Source organism: Dermacentor andersoni, chromosome 1 (assembly GCF_023375885.2).
Source record: "Dermacentor andersoni chromosome 1, qqDerAnde1_hic_scaffold, whole genome shotgun sequence".
Taxonomy (NCBI): domain Eukaryota; kingdom Metazoa; phylum Arthropoda; class Arachnida; order Ixodida; family Ixodidae; genus Dermacentor; species Dermacentor andersoni.
In genome coordinates this window covers 350,004,780-350,024,932 of record NC_092814.1, presented here as the reverse complement: position 1 = coordinate 350,024,932, position 20,153 = coordinate 350,004,780, and the positions used below count along the sequence as shown (strand labels likewise).

General features: G+C 47.4%; 1 protein-coding gene across 1 annotated transcript in view; it reads right to left on the bottom strand.

Moving 5' to 3' along the window:
• Positions 1-2,296: 2,296 nt before the first annotated feature.
• LOC126516488 (putative phospholipase B-like 2) overlaps positions 2,297-20,153 on the bottom strand; it is a 36,255-nt gene continuing 18,398 nt past the window's right edge. The window contains exons 6-11 of the mRNA XM_055063796.1: positions 18,401-18,561; positions 13,526-13,618; positions 8,655-8,726; positions 7,549-7,701; positions 5,914-6,073; positions 2,297-4,176 (exon numbers count right to left, since the gene is read on the bottom strand). Of these exons, the coding sequence (XP_054919771.1) occupies positions 3,895-4,176; positions 5,914-6,073; positions 7,549-7,701; positions 8,655-8,726; positions 13,526-13,618; positions 18,401-18,561 (921 nt within the window). The 3' untranslated portion in view covers positions 2,297-3,894. The remainder of the gene's footprint in view (positions 4,177-5,913; positions 6,074-7,548; positions 7,702-8,654; positions 8,727-13,525; positions 13,619-18,400; positions 18,562-20,153) is intronic.

Genomic DNA, 20,153 nt, shown 5'->3' with positions numbered 1-20,153 from the left:
TTTTAGGATATCAGGGTGCTAATGCAAACGAGAAAGCTTTAGTAATAGGCGTTGATGAGATATTTTGTCAAATGCTTTCGCGTCAAACGCTTTCGTATGTCAATATCAATATCAGCATGAATGTCATGAAATATTGCAAGCTGGGTCTCGCAAGATCGGCCCCTGCGGAATCCATGCTGCGAACGATGAATGAAGTTGTTAGCGTCTAGAAACTTCATAATTTGAGAGTATTTTACATGCTCCATGATGTTGCAGGGAACACTTGTCAATGAGATGGGGCGGTAATTTAGTGGATAATTTTTATTACCCGACTTGTAGACTGGAATTACCTTCCCCACCTTCCACTCTTCTGGCATGGCGCCTGTGGAAAGCGACTGTGAAAATAATAAATAGAGAAACGATGCAGAAATATGTTTCGTGTTTTTTTAGTAGTTTAGAGTTAATGTCACCGATGCCAGATGAGGAAGACAACTTAACATTTTCTATTACCGATAAAAGCCCAGGTGCTGTGAATGTGATGGCTAACATGTTGCATCGTATATTTGTGGTAGGCGAAGGAGGAAGCGTCCCCACTTCACTAGTGCACACTGAAGAAAACGCGTTGTTGAACATGTTATCGCAGGTTAAATCTGTCACTTATTCACCCAGCTCATTAGCAAGAGCTGCGTTCTCATACCGGACCGCGAGGATCGAGTGACGCATACGTCATATCGTCCTCGTGCGTCCTCGCAATCCTCGTCCTACTTCGACTTCCGAGCCGCCAAGGGATGCAGACCACAGTCTTTTCGGTCATCGATACCGCTGATGCGAGTACCACGGAAGTCGCCCCTGACTTCTCGGGCGGCTCGCCAGGCAGACTGGTGGCGAACACGCATGCCATCTCGGTGTTGTCGCGGTAACTTGAAGACTACATCGCCTCTGCAACGTCCGGCCTGCAGCGCTACCATCGGTGGCTGCCACAGCACTACCGGAGTTTTGGTTTTCAGGATGACCACACTCTTTGGATAGAAACAGCGCTAGCCATGCCCTTTCAGACAACAAGAAATGGCTGGTTTCGGAGGGGCGACTCTATGGGACAGCCAAGGCATGGGAAAAAGGCCACGCGCGCCGATCTCGGGCGGCATGGAGAACAGCTACATGAGGATATCCTACACAGCTTTCGGCCGGCTTTCCAATGCCTGTAGCAGGTCCGGCCGGCACTCTTGATCAGACTTTCCCGCTTTAGCCTCCGGCCGTAGGCCGCTGTTCCCGCAGCGGGACTCGGACTCTGCGTCTGTATACGACACATACGTTCTTCGCTTCCAGAGCCCGATACCATTATGAGGCACTCGGCAATGCGCCCTCCACGCTCATCACTGCTTGGGGACATTGAGGCACCGGCTCACCTGGTGACGCTGGCTGCTCCAACCGAGGCGGCGGAAAGCATGCCGCGGCTACCATTTAGGCTTTGACCCTTGAAGCTGCGCCAGTCCCTCTTCTCTCCTTGTCTATTCCCGTACATGTTAATCTTTGTCTATGATAGTGAAGCTAACCTGACGCACTTGGAGTTAACTAGAAACAGGTTTAAGAGGTAGCTTTAGCTCAGGTGCTGCTGTCTAAATACATGCAAACGGAGAATTCGTTTTCCTCGGCAACCATTGCACCAAACTTGACGAGGTTTGTTGCAATTAAAAGAAAAACTTAGTCTAGTGACTGTCTGTTTCAAATTTTTTATTTAGGTTTGTCATTTCTTTTCCTAAAAATTGGCAGAAATAGCAAATTTTCAGAAAACCAAACAATCAGGTTTACAACCCCGTAACTAAGTAATAAAAGATGATATCACAATTCTGTGAATCGCATCTCACGGTACTTCTCAAGCGGACAAAATTCATATGTTGCACATGAATCTCAAACATTTGATAATATGAAAATACAGCTTTTGCAAAACCATTGTACACAACGTAACGAATTCACGTAAGATGCAAAATGACATATCGAATTTTTCCGCTTTCAGTGACATAATGGGGGCCGTTTACAGAACCACGATATCTGTTTTTGATGCAGAGCTATTTATTTGTAAACTTCGGGCTTGTATTTTTTTCGAACATTAGAATTTTTGAAAATCATTTCAAGAAAACTCAGGCCCTAAATCGAAATTCCATTTCCAACAGTCATTAGAGTTTAACTTTCTCTCTCAAATGCAACAAATTTCATTAAAATTGGTCCAGGGGTTATCTCAGATAAATGTTTTTGCGTTTTACATGTATTTGAATAGCCCGCGTCGGAGTTGAGCCCGAGCTAAAGCTTCCTCTTAAGTTCAACTTATTTATCGAGGCATAAGGAAAGAGACGGACAGGAGTGGACCAGCACAAGCACGACAAAACAGAAAAGAGGGCACAGATCGCTTTATACACATGACTGTTGTTTCAGGAACAGTTCACTTCTTTGATATCTTGCCGTGATATGTACTTTGACACTACAGGCACGCGCATGAAGAGAATACCTATCAGATCCGAGTGAGAAAATAGGCCAGTTGAAAGGGTGTGAATGTCCAATCCTGTTTCTTTCACGCTGTGCTGCGTATATGCGCTACTGTGTCCAGTATACGAACGTATGGCACCTGTTCCTTTCGGCTTTCAGAAGCGCTTTAATCTAAGGGTGTTACAATGAACAAGCAGGGTGCAACTCATCCCTCGACGTACACAAATTTTTAGCTTATTGCGCGTAGTGTGTCCGAAGATGTTCTTTGCGTTCCTGTAGGATGTTGCCATTAGTGCGCTAAAATGCGGCAAACCAAATACACCAGTGTGGATGAGAAAGTTCTTATTATTCATTCGAAAAAGAAGGAAAAAAAAGATAGAGAACGGATGTGGTTTGTTCAGTCCAATAAAGGTGGACAATTATAGCTATGAATGTTCAGTAACTACGATTAACCATCAGGTCTGCGCCCTGCCAAACTCTTCGGTTATTCGCACTGATTTAAACGCGCTGACGAGTCTGGAACGACGCGTCGTCAATATGAGTTGTAATCCGTGGAAGCCGCAAGCTTCGAAGCTATGAAATCTTCCAGCAAAATGTGGTACAGGCGACTTTGCAGCGCACTTCTTCAACCGCCGCCTGACGCTTTTCTTGATCTCGACACGGGCCTCGCTCTGCAAGCCCTCATGTCCGTGTGACACGGATCTAGTGTCCTATATTTACTGGAAACTTCATTTTTCTTTATTTTCTATATCAGAATTAGTATTCCCTACCATGGGATATTTGTGCGGCAGATTGTGCAAAGTTTCTTCGTACCAGTGCGTTTCCTACGATGCAAAATATTGACATCGACAGACAGCAGGCTCACGGCTTCCACTGGAAAAAAAGCACGGGAGTGCCTTGGAATTGTCCAAACCTCTTCAGGGTGCCTTTGTTAATTGTTCCAAGGTTACTTGAGTGGAGAAATGCAATCAAGAGTGGGGCATACAAATTGCATCTAGATGTGTTGATTTTAAAGGTGGTCCACGCCGAGAATTACGACACAGAAGACATCGCAGAGGAACTTGTCCAGCCGGAACCATTCATGGCGACGTCGTCATGGAGACAGTCATTGAAAAGGGATATTTTCCGGTACTTACATGTCTATTAGAACACTGGCTAACCGATTCGCACCTATTTGAAAGGCTAATGAGTAACGGAGACATGTAAATGGTCAGCTACCGTAGTGCGTACAACCGACCAAATGCGAATATTTAACGTTAAACACAACTGCAGTAGTATAATGCTAGCTTATTTGGTATAAACATTTCGGGGCTCTCCAAGCCGCGTTGGGCATGCCCCCGACCGGCTGAGTTACGACACAAAGCTTCCTTTTGTTCTAGTAAGATAGACAGCGGTATACTCATTCGTTAAGTTCAGCTAAGTAGAAATCGGCAGCTATCGATTCCATATCGATGACGCGGCACCCAGCAGCGGGAAGTAGACGGTCCACGACACGCTAGACGCTGCGGACTTATGATGCTCCTCCCGCTGGCCGAGCCACTGGACTCGGGGCTGTGCCCACTTTCTGATCACCGGCCCGAACTGCCACTTGTCGGGGTGGCCGACATGACTGTCCAGAAAACCGCTGGTGCTCCACTGGAACGGCGGTTGGTCGTCCCACGTGGGCCCACTGACGCCGACGAACTCCAGAGACGCGAACAGCGTGTAGTTGGTCAGCTGTAGTCAAAAGAGAATGTAAACAGTGCATTTCCCGGAGATAGTTCGCGCGTATCGACTCGTTCACTAGCCTAACCTTAGGCATGGATGACACGAAGAAAAGAACAACGCTTGCTAACAACTGAATTTCATTGAAGGAGATCGCATAGGAACTTGTCTAGTCGGAACCATTCGTGGCGACGTCGTCATGGAGGCGATCATTGAAAAGGGAGATTTTCCGGTAGTTAAATGTCTATCAGGACGTTGGCTAACCATTCCACAGCTATTTGAAGGGCCAATGAGCAACGGACACATGTAAATAATGGTCAGTTACCGTGCTGCCTGTGTAACTACGCAAAAAAAAAGAAAGAAGAAAAGAAAAACAGCGGACGGGAACAACAAATTGCAGGAGCTAATATAAATTATATTCCTGTACGAGGCTTGTGCATGCAGGAGAAATACGTTCTGTTTCCTTCTTGGATAAGACGACTGACGGCATGTGCATGCAGAAGCTGCCTTTCTTGCGAATGGCCACCGTCCCCGGAAGTTTTTTTACAGTTTACAGCAGCGCCACAACACACAGCCTAGATAGCGGAGGAAGCAAAATGTGAGGGACGCGATAAGTACTCGCCGGGACATCTCCGATCGCTTATCACGAGACAAGAGCGCCCGAGCTTTGAAAATGTCCACTTACACAAGCTCCGCATTACTCGGCGTGAATTCTATCGAGCTTAGAAACCCTGGACATTACTAGCTACAGCTCGGAAGAGCTCGGTACGAAACTGCGTGATATTCAGACGAATGACGAAGCGTGGGTCGTTGTTGCTTTTAACGTATCCTGTTCTTCGCATCACTAGCGGTCAGTTTCGACGACGCTGGAATGGAAAAGGAGTGTCGTAGGGCTCTCTTGCCGGTGCAAGGTGCCCAGAGCCACGGTCACTATTTGTCTCATCATATACGGCCTCGAACTTTGTTTTTTTTTATCACTAGATAAGCTCCTCCATTCCGTCAATCAAATTCAAGTGTCAGACAGCGGTGTTCTTGAGTTATTTTTATGCTCCCTGTGTAACGTTATGCTTACTAATTCAGTTGAAACTATATATGTACGTGGAAAAAAAAAAGACCTCGTCGCGAGCAGCAATCAAACCCACAGTCGTAAGGGTGGCGCGTAGGGTGCTTGAACAAATTTGCTGAGGAGATGGCTGTGTCTGTGATGCTTTTACGACCAAACGTAAACTCAGCCACGCGCACGTTTGGCAAGTATTTACTACACCTTTACTGTAAAACTGCGCTGGTTTGATTGGGTGCAACAGAACGGAAACTAAGTTACAATAAGGAATCACGTATGCACATTTCCTAGCAAGACAGCACTGTTTTGCTTGGAAGTGTGCGTACGTGATTCCTTATTGTAACTTCGTTTCCGATCTGTTGCACTAATGCCCTTCATGCACTAGTGGGCAGTAAAACACTGACATCTTGCAATACGTATACCAGAGTTTGGTGCATATTCACGAAGAGCAATAGATGTCCCATTTCAAGTGGCTAGATGAATGTGCTTAAAGGTTCGGGGTTTATCATTAGTACGAGGGCAGACATTTATTATAACGAATGGCGCCACCGCTGCATAGTACAGTTTTGTTGTTACGCATTTAGGCTTTAAACAACCGTCTAACGTCACCTTACTGCGACAGCGAGTCGGTTTTTTCAGCATTGTCAGCAATGAGTTCCGCGTTTTTTTGTTTTTTTTTGCCTTCTCACCTTGACATCGATGCCGCCCACAGCCCTCGGGTACATCTCGGGTATGTCGTACGTCCCGTGCGGGTCTAGGAGGTCGTAACGCGGACCAACGGCGTACGTTGGGTTGTACGGCGGCACACAGTTGCAGCGCGAGAGCGGGTCATTCTTGTAGTCGTTGTACCTACAATAAAGCAGCGTAGTGTACAAACTAGAGGTTAAAAGTGGCTTCGGAGTTGCTTACAGAACCGCGCAACTCCGGGCATCCAGACCCGAGTGTTCACCAATTTGTAGCCTCTAATCGAAACGATAGAAATAATTATTCACAACTTGTCGCTCTGTTTTTGTCAAAGCGAATGTGTTATCCGCAGCTAGGTTATAGCGGCTTGTTTCACGAAGCGTGCTAGAGGTTTTTTTTTTCTTCTTCTTTTATATAGGAAAGATGCGATGTTTCAATTGTTTCCTCTAAACTGCTTTTACTACAGAGGCATACAGAAAATGACTGGGCCAAGTAAATAGACAAGAAATTATGCAAATTAGGTTAACACTGTTTTAACCAATAGAGCCACGTGACTTGATGCAATGAAAAACTTGAAGAGCGCCCCTCGACGAGCTCATAACCGTTTCAAGAATTGCAGAAACTTTACGCTGCTCATTTTCACAGCGTAATGAATTCCGGCCAGTTTTACAGGGAAAAGAGAAACTGAGCAGCCGAAGAGTGCAACTGCCACGTCCTCAGTAGACGCACTTGAGTCACGTGACTGTTTATGCCTCCCCGTCGCGCAAATGCGACACCAGCAAGATCGCTACTTGATAAGGACGCTCGCTTGACGCTCGCCCACCGGGGAGGAGCAATCACGGACGTCACCCGTAGATATAAAAAAGAGAGAGAGAAAAAAAAAACCTTTTCTGGAACATGAATTAACATTACGAGATTGACGTGGCCGAAGCCCCGATTTGGCTTTGGCGCACGCCGTATTAGGGGGCTGCTGATTGATTTGCACCACCTGGGGCTCTTTAAACGTGCACACAGCGTTCTTGCATTTGGCCCAATTCGGAATGCCGCCGCCGCGACCAGGATTGCAGCCGCGACCTCGGCGGCGCAACGCCATAACCATTGCACCCCCACGTCGAGTGCTTACTTTGTCTGTTCTGTTTAACTTATCAATTAGCTGAAACTAACTCGCTACATTAAAAATCGCTGGACTAATGACGTAAGCTCGTATGCCAAGCTGTTCTTCGCGTACAAAAAGAGCACTAGTTTCCGGCCTATTTCCCAGACATTTGTACTGCGTTTGAAAGTTGTGCCACAAAATAATCATTTAAACAAATTGTCAAGTGAGCGTGCACGCGGCTCGTGAAGTGGATGGTAAGCAAATAACTACACTCAGTGCTTGACTTTGTGGCTGCGTAGAAGTGACGAAGCCGTTACTGTACATTTTAGCTGCTACTTATCGTATGTCTTACCGCCTTTCTAACCCGACCAGCTCTGCTTTAGCTCACAGCGTGGTGCGCCGTTACTTTCTCTTAGCTGCAGCCAGTAAGTAGTTACACTGCAGGCACACGCCAGGCCGTGAGATATGACGCGCAGGATTATCCTGCCTAGTGATAACGCCTACATCATAATTATAATACCCACCTTATTATGATAGCACCTACCTCATAAGCTTTATCATAGAGTACATGTCCTTGACCTTCACGTGGTCCCGCCTGAAGATTTTGGCACGTGGAGCGTTCTCGTATGTGTAGTAGTCGCCGTACCGCTGCACCTTTGGCAGCTGTCCGCTGACGTTGAAGATCTCCTCGAAATAGCTGGAAAATATCAACATTCCTTACCTCCAGTTGTTCGAACTGAACTTGTTCTGTCGCGTCTACTTGCATGGCTTGTATATGCGAAAACTGCCCGTTCGTCAGCCTAATGCATTTTGTTTTTAATGCTATGAAGTACTTCTGCCAAGAGTGAACCGGCTTATTTTCTTTTTATCTAGAATCGTTTAAAAGACCCTGTGTCCTTCAGCACAACTGCACTTTTGCAACTGGGCCAGTTAAGTGGGCCGACAAAACTTGAAGAATAAAGTACACCTCATCATGAGCATTTGATTAAATTTCACAAGTTTTCTTTCAGTCAGTCAAATTAGGGCATACTCACTCAAATTAGGGCAATGTTCGGGCCCTACAATGTGCCTAATTAGGTGTGCGGCGTGACAATAACATTATCCTAAAGCCAGGAATAAGGCAAGACACTTCTGGCGTTTTAGATGTACTAGTTAGCACCATAGGATGCCAGCTGATGGTGCATTTTTTTTCTTCTTATAAGCGTGTCCTGCCCATTGAAGGAGAAAATAAGTTCTTTGTTGCAAGGCTGATTGGCTTGTTACAGCCTCATTACGCCTAGATTGCACTCCGCACACTAATGCAGAACTGGTATACATGTAACAAGAAGTACTAAAAATAAACCATCTGGCTTCGTGTAAGTTTATGTCGTTTGTTTTACAATTACGTCCTGTGTTAACTCCGCTTTATATGATGACTCCAATTTCCGTACGCGACGTTGCATTTGACTACTTGTTTCACTAGTTCACAACGCAACCTATGTAAAGAGGCACTCGAAATGGGTAGGGTACTGTTCAGGTGTGCTGAAAAAATGACCAGACTTATTTCCCCACAGCATCTTTCCATCTTCAGACGCGAGTTTTTTTTCCCATGCACGTCCTTAAGTACCACTCGGCTGGACAAACAGTTGGGCGGAGGTGAAAATAACTTACGCGATATTATAGCTTGCCCAGTACTTGTTGTCACGAAGGGCTCTGCTAATGTCTTCATACCTCGTCATCTTCCTGCAGAAAATATATGGGGCGTTGAAAATTAGAACGTCAACACATGCACGTATACTTTTTCATTGAACGCATTTGAGGCAAACGTTTTGTTGCGTAGTTTGACTATTACTTTTAAATGATGTAAGTAATAAATCACTATTAGTCTGGACAAAAGGTTTTGTGTGCAAATACAAACAAAAATGCGAGGAGTAGGGAAGGCACCATGACATTTATTATTGCGGCAAGTCTCAGTAACTGGCTATTTTTGGAAGATGCCGCATTCCATCAAATGTGATCGAATACAATAAGTTATTGAACGTTAAAAAAACAACATCATTGGTCGGGTTCGTGTAAGGCATTTTTATAAAAGAAAGTTTTGCAGCGGCGGTTCAGTTCCTGTAACTACACTATACATTGTAATCATAGCAACGACGTTCACACCCCTCAGCCCTTCATCCACTACCCTAGCATTTGCAAGTTCTGGAGATGAGTAAAAACCTGTAAAATATTGAGATGTGCGTTCGCTGGAGAAAAGGTACGATTTAGTGGTTATCTTTAGGGTTGTGTTCCGAAAAATTATACTGATGAGGCAGACAAACTGCCGTAATATGAATTAATTCGGAGCACGAGAACCAATTGCTAATGCGCCTGTTTTTGCTGTAGCGATTTCTCTTCCAGCGGGGAGTGAGCGCAGCTGTTCATACGGTTGCCTGAGGACTAATTCGTTGAAGCTTTTGCTGGCGGTTGTTGTTGAGGCAGCTCTAGGCTTATAAACGGGAATTATATACAGCCGCACGTCCACACGCGTAGTACAGGTAACAAGTTTTAGCCTGCACGTATACTACGCAGGACATTTCACAGATCAACGACCGGAACAGGGGAGACACGGCAGCTGTGGCTGCGACTAAAGCCCATCCATGACTTTACCAGCCTGCGAGGTACAGCTGGCGAAGGCGCTTTGATCGAGTGTCTGACGGTGAGGACTTGTGAAGATTCCTTCAATCACATCAAGTTGGAAGTGTTTTTGTGTGGCGTCAGTTCTGTCGTACAAGGTAACGAAAACGAAAAATATATAGTTCCCCATTACACGGACAATTACAGTGTTTCTCACGCCATTAGGCCAGGAGCTAAACAGAACTTCAGATAGGGATAATTTTGCGGGCTTAGGTAAAACATAGTGTCACCAGATGGTGCCACAAGCGTTGCTGCTCCCGTATACTTTACTGGCATGTGAAAATACTAACACTTATAGGGCGAGAGGAAATTAACGCACACTTTACGAGACAGCTCCGATTCGAACAAATCGAAATAATGTAGGGATTGCCGTATTGAATCATTGCTATTGTAAGAAGTATCTTTGCGGCCATTTGCATCACCCAATTCATGCTCATAAGTAAGTAAAATATTGTAGTTGTGGAACTGACTCAGCTTCAGGACGTAATGCGCACGAATGTCGTTTGAAGTTGACGTAAGACATAGCTTCGCCAACGTGAAAAAAATGTTCCACAAGCCAGCGGAACTCATATTTCAAGTTTTATTTTTATCACTGGCTTTACTCAACAATAAAGTATAACAAAAACGTACACTTTTCGCCACTTATTTCGGTGGAATCGTCTGTACAGAAATGGCAAGAAAGTGGGGAATACATCCTATTTATGTATGAAACTGCCGTAAACATCCGGCAGGGGGTCACGGTTTGAATTGCACGCAGATCGACTGCGACGGATAAACCATGATTCCACAAATTTTATTTGGTCTCATCGGTGTTCCCGTGGTAACGTGGCTATATAATCGAACATGTGTCCTTTTGTCATGCAATGATCCACCAGTTCCGTCTTTTTGCACGTGTGCCATGCACTGCTTTCCTAACGGGCCTTGTGTGTTCCTTGAGGGAAGCGAGACGTCGCCGCCCCGTCTCGCGAGCGTCGCTGGCATCAGAGTCCGAGCAGTCAACCTTGTAGACGACGCCACTTAAACCGCGACAGCGTTAAGGAGCTCGTGTCGCAGAAAAGCCGGTGTCATCGGCGTCGGCCATGAGCGATCAATCCCGGGAGGCACTTTATGAATGAAAAGAACTTGCAAGATGGGCTGGGTTGGAATCGAACCAGGGTCCGCAGAGTGTGAGACGGAGACGCTACCACTCAGCCACAAGTTCGATGCTCCAAAGAGGTACAAAAGCGCCTCTAGTGAATGCGGTGTTGCCTTAGAAACGTGCCGTAGAAAGTTATACTGCGGTGTATATCGGTAATTATGAGCATGTAACTTACAGAAGTCGCAGTTACACGAGTAGCGAAGTACGTTTCCGCTACATTTCTTCTGCGCTCTGCGCACACGCAGAGCCATCTTGCGGCAAACACAGAAGACCCCCTTCTCGCAATGTGCGGCGCTGCCCCGACACGTGTCGCGCCACTCGCCCGAGTCTCCCCTTCGGGCAGTGCGGCGACCGGTGCGAGGATGCCCCACTACCCTTCCCTTTAATAAGTTTTCTCGCTCTCTCCCCTTCCAACTTCACTCGTCACTCGCACCCTCGCGTTTTGGCGACGTGGCTCCTCTTTCCGCTCACAGCGCGATTCCTAGGTGCCGCGTCCGATGCGGGACGCCTCTGACGTGATCGCTGCGCCGTAGCGCGTCTGGTGGGAAAGCGTCCCCTGCGATGCGTGCCGAGCTGCTTCCGAGGAGTCATGCGTCTGCGTGGTGCTCCCAAGCGAGATAGAGGACGATCCCATCGAGGCGTCAGCCCCATGATCGCGTCGGCCTTCATGGCGCGTCGCGGCCCGGCTTTCCGTGCCGATCACGACGTTTGGCTCACGTAAATCGTTTCTCCCTCCGAGACACTGAGTTCTTTGGTTCGTTCCGCTTGCTCAGGCGCACGTTTCGTTGCCGCGCCGAAGGCTACGTTGCTCGGCGCTCACCGCGTGATTGGTGGGTGCAAAGCCCGATGCAGGGCGCCTCATAAGTGATCGATGCGCCGTAGCGCAATGTCTTACACCCCTTGGCGGGTCGACGGGAACGCTATCGCGTTCCACTCTTGCAGGCGAAGCTTAAGCGTCCTCCAATTTTTAGTCCGGAGGCGTGCTTTACATTGGCTTCGGGAACACGTTTGCCAGTGTGTATATGGGCTTGGACGCAGTTCGATCACCCAAAGGCCGCAAAGCCCTGCGCACTGCGTTTAACGCACCGCGGACATATGGCATGCACACAAAGGAAGCCGGCCTTTCGGTTGCGCTCTCGTGCAATTTTTGCATGTGGCGTCGCGTGTCATTGACAAAGCGCTGAGGGCAACTCGGTTTATTCAAAAGAGCGGCAACATTAGTTATTTCTTGCTCCCATCAATGTCTGCGTGGACGACAGTGCATCGCAACGGGACGGGGGCGTACACCGCGGCATATTTGTGTTCTGGAAGGCGGTGCAAGTCAAAACAGAGCCCACTCCCGCTATCGCAAGTTTTGTGGTATACGGCTGCCTCCGCTGAACCTCCTTCGTTCTGATGTACCAGCACATCTAGAAACGCTAGGCTGCCACTATTTTCCATTTCGCACGTAAATGGAATGACGTGATGGACCTCATTAAGCGCCCCATGCATGGCATGCTGGTCTTTTTTTCTATACAATGACAAAAGTATCATCTACATAGCGACAGTACATTTTTAGAGGGAAGGGCAGCGACGTCATCACAGTCGTTTCCACGTGTTGCATTAACATATCAGCCCCGATTACACAAACAGTACTGCTCATCGGGACGCCTTCTATCCGGTGATATGGTGTACCGGCAAACGTGAAATACAGTTGCTTCAAACAGAACCTAAACAGAATCATGATGTCATCGACAGTCAGTGAAGTGCGGCTTTCTAACATACGGTCATCCTGCAGGCGTTTCTCAGTAATAGAGAGTTTTAGTATAGCGTAAAATGCTATCTCTAGCGTTAGCGTTTTCCGCCGGCTCAACCTTCGCGGGACGCTATTCGATAGAGCTTTAGTATAGCGTAAAACAACGAAGCGCAGCAAAGTGCAAAACTTCACCGCGCCGTCTAGGTGCCAGTAGTCAAAGCTCTTAAGCTGTCTAGTTTGCCATCTGGTTAAGAACAGTGAAAGCAGCATTCTTTATAGTAGATCGTTTTAGAGTAGCGTTTTTGTCACCTTACGTACGTTGTTAAAAACGCAAACACCTAGGCGGCACGTTACATTGGAAGACAAGGCGCCGTCTGGTGCCTCGTGACAAACGAATCCAAGCCAAGACAATCCATTAGGAACCATTTTGTTGTTGCTTTGCGGACGCGTCTCGTCAGGCCTACGGACGCCAGAATCGCCGAACTATCTCAGCAATTAGGTGTGCTATATGCGCTCATAACTAGCGTTTCAGGTGAGTTTAAAGGAAGTTAAAGCTCATTTCAATAGTTATTGGCGATCAGAGAGAGTGAGTGCGTAGCCATCACGTGAATTCACGGTGAAACGGGAGCCATGGGTGCCGCCATGCTTGACAACGCTATTTCTTAGTGTGCGTGCTTTGCGAGCGTTAACGTCTCCCGCTAAATTCCGAAAATAGCGGAGGAACGCTACGCGCAAAGCTGCTATAGCGTTCTGCACGTGCGCAGTGTGGCCCCGCTATATTTTAGCGTTTAGCGTGGTGCCACTTACGCTACACTAAAGCTTTCTAATATCTGTAGCCGATCGGCTCATTCGTGAACAAGCATATGACATCAAAATACACCATAACATGCAATCACAGCCGTCCTTACTGGGCGCAATAATAATAACAAAAACAACAACAACAACAATAATAATAATAATAATAATAATAATAATAAAATTCGGAGAACGCACGGAAGTTGTTCGTAAATCCAAAGCGTCCCGTCCACAATGGGTTTCCCAGGAACGAAGAGCTTGTAATCCAAGATCAGCACCTGACTGTTGCATCTGCACGGATTACCAGGATAGATAAACACGGACATTCTTCCTTTTTCGAGTTCATTTACAGTTACACAAAAAGCCTAGACCAAGAAGCTTGCGATTTGACATACACCGGGTGTTTCACATAACTTGAACCAAGGAATAAATAAAGTGGTTAGCCGCAACAGAATGAAACCAACGAATATGGTTTGCAGTCATGTGGCGCTCCGTAGAGTATTTTTATATTTCGCTTAATTAGTTCATTAAATAAGCTGAATTCTGCAAAATTTTCAATATTCACTTTAGGGCCAAAGTGCGTTTCGTTGCGTTGTAGAGGGGATTCAGAAACGACCGATCGAATTTTTTTGTGGCAACGTACATGCTGCGTGGCGATTTTTTTTTTTTTTTTGCATGTAAGGAAAGCTCGCGATATATGAAATAAAACCATGTGACTGTGCTCATGCGCTATTAGGGTGCCTCGACGTAGCGCGTCGCCGTACAGAGTGGTGACACCCTTTGGCCTGCGCAGCGCCGGCGTTTTGCTCCGTGGTCTCCATATTGGGGCGAGTCGCTTGCGGCACCCGTTCCTTCCGGCGTTGGTAAAGCAGCATTGTTGGGCAGTTTGCGAAGCTGCTGTGTTGTGCGCCAGGTGCTGGGCGATTGAACTGTGTTCAGTCGCAAAAACCAGCATGCCAGGGTGTTGTCTACCGCTGTGTTGGCTCAACAACGAAAGGCATGCACTGTTTTCGCTTTCCACGGGATAAGGAACGGAGAAAATGTATGGGAGGCGGAAGTGAGGCGTAACAACTGAAATGCGAATGATAACTAAAATCTGCGAGGTAAGCCATAACACCTATGCTGCTTCTTATAAGAGTATTGCACCTGTCCGCTTTTAGGTACCAGTATTGTGTGGTTAGAATAATGCCGCAAAACATGCTTCTGTATGTCTGATCATTCCTAAAGCGGCCGGCACGCCACATTATCAGTTCTTCTGTGACACGAGATGCGACCAGATTTATCTCGATTGATCCGAGCCACGCGCCACCATGTCGGGTTCCAGAATTTTGTCGTTGTCTTTAGCATGTTATCTCGAAGTTTCCGTACCGGCTTTAAACTGAGCTCGGCCGAGAGCGGCCCGCATCCTGTTCATCGATGACAGCCGAGCACGTTTGATGCTATTGCCGCCGCGAAGTTACGCGGATAACTCAACGTCAACTGGTTGCTGATTTGTAGCAAGAGACACAACTGAAGCCTATACTGCATGTTATGCACCTTATAAACTCTCATGTCCAACAGCACCGAAAGGCGTTCCTTTATAAAGCAGTCAATCTAGTCAAGTAATTCATCGCTTTGAGCATCCCAGTTGGCCAACGCGGACCTAGCTGCACAGTGGTAATTTCCTCTGAGATCTATGCATGCAAGCATGCGCTATTTTATTTCCGTGTGCAAGAAGCGCTTAGGATTGCGAGTAACTGTGCAAGACCTTCATACACTTGAATTTGATGGCGCAAGCACATGCTAAACAAAAATATTGGCCGACGCTCCATTGATCACCGTATCTGCGCTCGCCCCAATATGGCGGTCACGAAGGCAGTGTTTGCACCCTGTACGGCGGCGGGCTACATTGAGGCACCCTATGCGTTATCGCAATGCAGCGCTCTCAACCGCGCTTCATGCGAACGAACCGCGCGCGCGGACCGTAGCGAAGTGAGCGGCTCTAGGCATCGGCTTCACAATGCGTTAGCATCTTTGGCGATGGCACACATGAAAGAAGGGCCGTCGTCTCCGATAAGTGATGGGCTCGACGCACGGTTGGGAGCGCTGCAATACGATACCCCACGAGCGCAATCACGTGGTTGTATTTCATATTTCGCGGGATTATTTTAAACACCGAAAAAAATTGCCACGCAGCAAGTATATTGCCACAAAAAATTTGATCGGCCGTTTCTGAACCCCTATGCTACTCTTCTACTCTAGGCTGCCCGAGTGGCCACGCGTGCCCGGCCGGGCTACTGTATGTTGAAAGCCATCTGCGACGGGTACAGAATCCGCGCTGGGCTGTGTTTTCGCGACTTAGTTCGCGTTCATGCGAGCGGCAGCCCGATGGTGAATTCGCTCGCTGCTGCTACCGCATTTCCTCATCGCGGCGTTTTAGCAAGGTGTTTCTGCGGTTATCGAGTGAGATGTGTTCATGTTTGCTTGTGCGTGCGTGACACCACGCTTGTTAATTTAGTTAGTATGCATATGTGTTTACAAATTGATACGGTCGATAAAACTGTCTTCGTATACCCGTCCAATAATTTGCTATCGCTATCGATGCTTCGTCTTTTGGGCGAGACTGCGACGTTATTACCTCGACGTCTGGTATGTCGAACTTCCAGCATACTCTCACCGCCAAGTGGCAACTACCTTCTTATCAGCACCCGCAATATCCGTTACTGTCTGAGCAACGCAACATCCTCTTAGTCTCAAGCGACAGCGCTCTATCCACGTCCTTCTTTCAAGCGGATAGATCTTGTATACGTCTTGATGGAGTCCTCCATGTAATGACCCATGATATCTCGGGTCCCAAAAGCGACTCTATCTATATGTATAACGTCAACGCAGCGTGTACTTGCCACACTGCGGTTTCGAGTCAGGGAACCGCCAGTAACTCGGGAGGGAGGCTTAGAGATATTTTTTTTTGGCGCTACCTTGAGTTGCAGCGGTGGCGTAGAGGTAGAGCATCCGCCTCGCATGCAAGAGGACCGTGGTTCGAATCCCCGTGCCGCGCAATTCCCACCGGATTAAAAAAAAAGGCGTGTTCATAAAATTGTATAAGCAGGCCTAGAGTGCGGCCTGATCCCGGTGACCAGAACCGGTAACACACTCCCTCACCAGAGCAGGATTGGCCACCCTGGTGCAGTACTTCGCCACAACCTCCTATATGAATACAACCATCAAACCCCGGCCCTCAGTCCCCAGCACCTGCGCAGCAACTGTCCACGGCGGTGGTAGATCCTGTTGCGCAGCAGAGGGTGCTAAGAATCTCTGGGTCCGGACAGGCCACCATTCGAATCTGAGCCTGGCAACATTTAATGCTAGCACTTTATCTAGTGAGGCGAGTCTCGCAGTGCTACTGGAGGAATTAGCGGGCAGTAGATGAGATATGATAGGGCTCAGTGAGGTTAGGAGGACAAAAGAAGCACATACAGTGCTAAAAAGCGGGCACGTCCTGTGTTACCGGGGCTTAGCGGAGAGACGAGAACTAGGAGTCGGATTCCTGATTAATAAGGATAAAGCTGGTAACATACAGGAATTCTGTAACATTAACAAGAGGGTGGCTGGTCTTGTAATGAGGACATGTAATGAGGAGGGAAGACAACCGATGGTCATTAAAGGTTACGGACTGGATTCGCAGAGAAGGGAAGCGTAGCAGGAGGCGGCAGAAAGTTAGGTGGACGGATGAGATTAAGAAGTTTGCAGGGGCAACATAGCCACAATTAGCACATGACCGGGGTAGTTGGAGAAGTATGGGAGAGGCCTTTGCCCTGCAGTGGGCGTAACCAGTCTGATAATGATGAAGATGACGCCCACCCCGTGAGTCTTTTGTAGGGACTCCTGTGCAATTTCTGCCCTGCGCGTGCATTGGGAAAGTTGCTAAGACGGGAGGGGTCAACGACCTTGCGAACGCCCCGAAATATGTGATGTCTGTGTGTAATAGTTGAGAAAAACTTCAGTTTGGCCTAGTTGGCATTTACTGCACATAATATTGACTGCAAATAAAGACGGGGAAAGCGGAAGAGACCACAAAAACAGCCCATGTCGTTAGTGTGTTCTCTTCCGCTGTCCCCGTCTTTATTTGCGGTCAATATGATATGCTGTTTGTAATACTTTGCCCACGAATTACTTGTAGTGTATTTATTGGCAGAGGGTATGGTGCCGTATGGCCAGCTGCCGCTGTTGCTTGTGGGCTTGTCAGTAGACAACAGGGGTCCGCCACGTGCTCAAGGGTGTGCGCGTGTATCTCTGTGGTGCAATGCAAGGGCGCGACTTCTAACAGCGGGGGAGGAATCACCCGTTCCCTCGTCCCTAATTAAAATGGGTGCGGCCAAGACCTTGGGAGAAATCGCGATATAATTGGGTGACCTTGATTGGATCGCCACCAACATCTGCAGTTGGCCGACCGAGGGGACTAGGGCAAGGAGAAGCTACTTAAGCGCGGGGCTTAGACCCTGCTAATCAGTCTAGAAGCTGAGCCTATAATCTGCTCAGAAGTAGTCGAAGGGCTATAGTGGCGTACAATATCGCCTGGGCCGCGTAGCCGCGTCTAAACGCCGAGTGACTAGTTGACGTAAGCGACGACAAACCAAGGTCTGCAACGAAGCTCACAGTAGTACCCCTCAAGTTAGCGCAGCATGCTCGAGGGAAGTTATCAGATCTACACTCCCGGGATACCTAGCCCAGCAACCGCTTCCACCTCAACAAGATCGGCTCGCCAGCGTTGTTCGAGAAAACTGCGCCGTCGACTTCACAGTTTATGGACTTGCTACTGCTGCCTGGCCATGCGTATGCCATCGTTAATTTTCTTTGAACTGTTAATTGCTCGTTGTATTCCTTTTGTCATCATGATTGATCTATACTCAGTGCATGTGCTTTGATGTTCTTGTGTCATTTTTTATTAATTGTGCAGTGTGGTCAGTCGATGTATATGTGTTTTCTCCTCCCGACTCTGAACCCTTTACTGTGTTCGCTTGAGTACGGAACGATCAACCGCCTTGTGTACCCCGTCGATGACTTCGCGCCGACGGCGACAGTACTTCTACTCACGTTCCGCCGTTCTCCCTGCCAATGAGACGGGCCCACTCGATGCCCGAGGTAGCCAGGCGGCTAGCCACAGCGGCGCTCACCCAGGTAAAAGGACCATTCTCTGGCACCACAAACTTCCACAGATCTGCGTTGTCGTTCACGATTGACGTTTCCGTGATGGCCTGCAAGCGCCACAGTTCCTCACTTGGAGCGACCACCCTCTTCCTTGCATGCACCACAAAGCACGACGCCTTATGGCCGCCACTACGTACTAAGCGCCTCAGCTGAAATGCGGCACTTTGTTTCGTTCCCACGAAACATCTGTTCAAGTTTTGCTGCTATTTTACTACTTGAATAGAAGCGCTACTACCACAATACAACCCTTTAGCCTCCAAGGTCTACCTATGTTACCAGTTCCTATCGATATCGCGAAGGGCGTCTCGTATTCGAACGCCCTGCAATTTCTTTCCCTTTGCTCCCCTGACAAAAATGAGTCATGCACGGTAGTTCATTAGACCACGAAGTGCATATTTTGGGCACTAACCCACACCAAATCACAGGTTACAATAATTTCATTATCATGTATGTGTTAATATAATATTTGCAGGTTTATTGTATTTTAATGAGGGCACACACTTTCTGCGAAGGGCAAAGGGCAAAAATGCGAAGGGCAAACGTTGCATTTGTGAAATTGATCCACAACTCACGTAATACTCATTGACTAGGGACCTTTGCGGTAACAAGTAATTACAATAAATAAAATATGTAATAGTGCTCTGATGACGACAAAATATTTTTGTAGTATAAAAAGCAGGGAAATTCTATAACGTTTTCCCAGACAGAACTTCAAGGTGAAATAGACAAAAGACTGACGGACATTATGTTTATCATTTAATTGAAGGGAATTGAGAACCATCGTAATCTTTTGAACGTGTTTCACATCTGTGTGCCATAATTTTTGTGAACATGTTTACGCTCAGACGAATATGCGATTTTATATGTACGACTGCAAGGCAAGCACTCAGACTTTGCAGTCCGCTCTACGTCCTAGGGCTCATGCACAGTTAGAATCTAGGAGAAATAAAAATCTCCACAAAATTCTCAACAGAGAGCAACACATCATATTTCAGCAACTGGCATGGGTAATTACCTACAGAAGTGAAAGCCCTGTCTGACAACGCAGTTTCAGCTTTTTGAAGGCAATTAGATGACTTCTTGCGGGGTTGGCTTATCTGGGATCTCTTACATCGTTTATCTTTATCTCTTACATCGTTACCCCTTGTATCGCCCTCGCCGCTGGGAACGCGGCGGAGAGGGCAGTAGAAGGACGGCACAGCCATTTAACACGTTTTCATGGTTTCCTCCTTGTCTTGCCCCGAAGAAGGAGCGCGCAGGGGAACCGGCAGGATGCTGAAGCTGAACTGACACGAGGCATACTTGCGCATGTTTGGGGCATCCAACCAGCTAACAAGGACATGTTCGAGTGTGTCCCCATTGCGATACGTGGTAGCAAACTGGTCTCGGGGCATGTTGATAGGCGATATGAACTTGAGGCCATATATGCCTTTATTAAATCGATAATCCGTATGTTTGGGGGTTCATTGATCAAATGCTTTATTTGCTTCGTCACAGTACAGCGTTGCAGGAAGCGGAGGGCAAAGCTGTAAAAATGATGGCTTCAGGGGCCCTTCGGCGCCTTTGTCAACAATTAAAGCCGCTGAAAAGCAGCATAATATCACAGCACTGTATTTTCTTTTAAATTTACACATTGTTG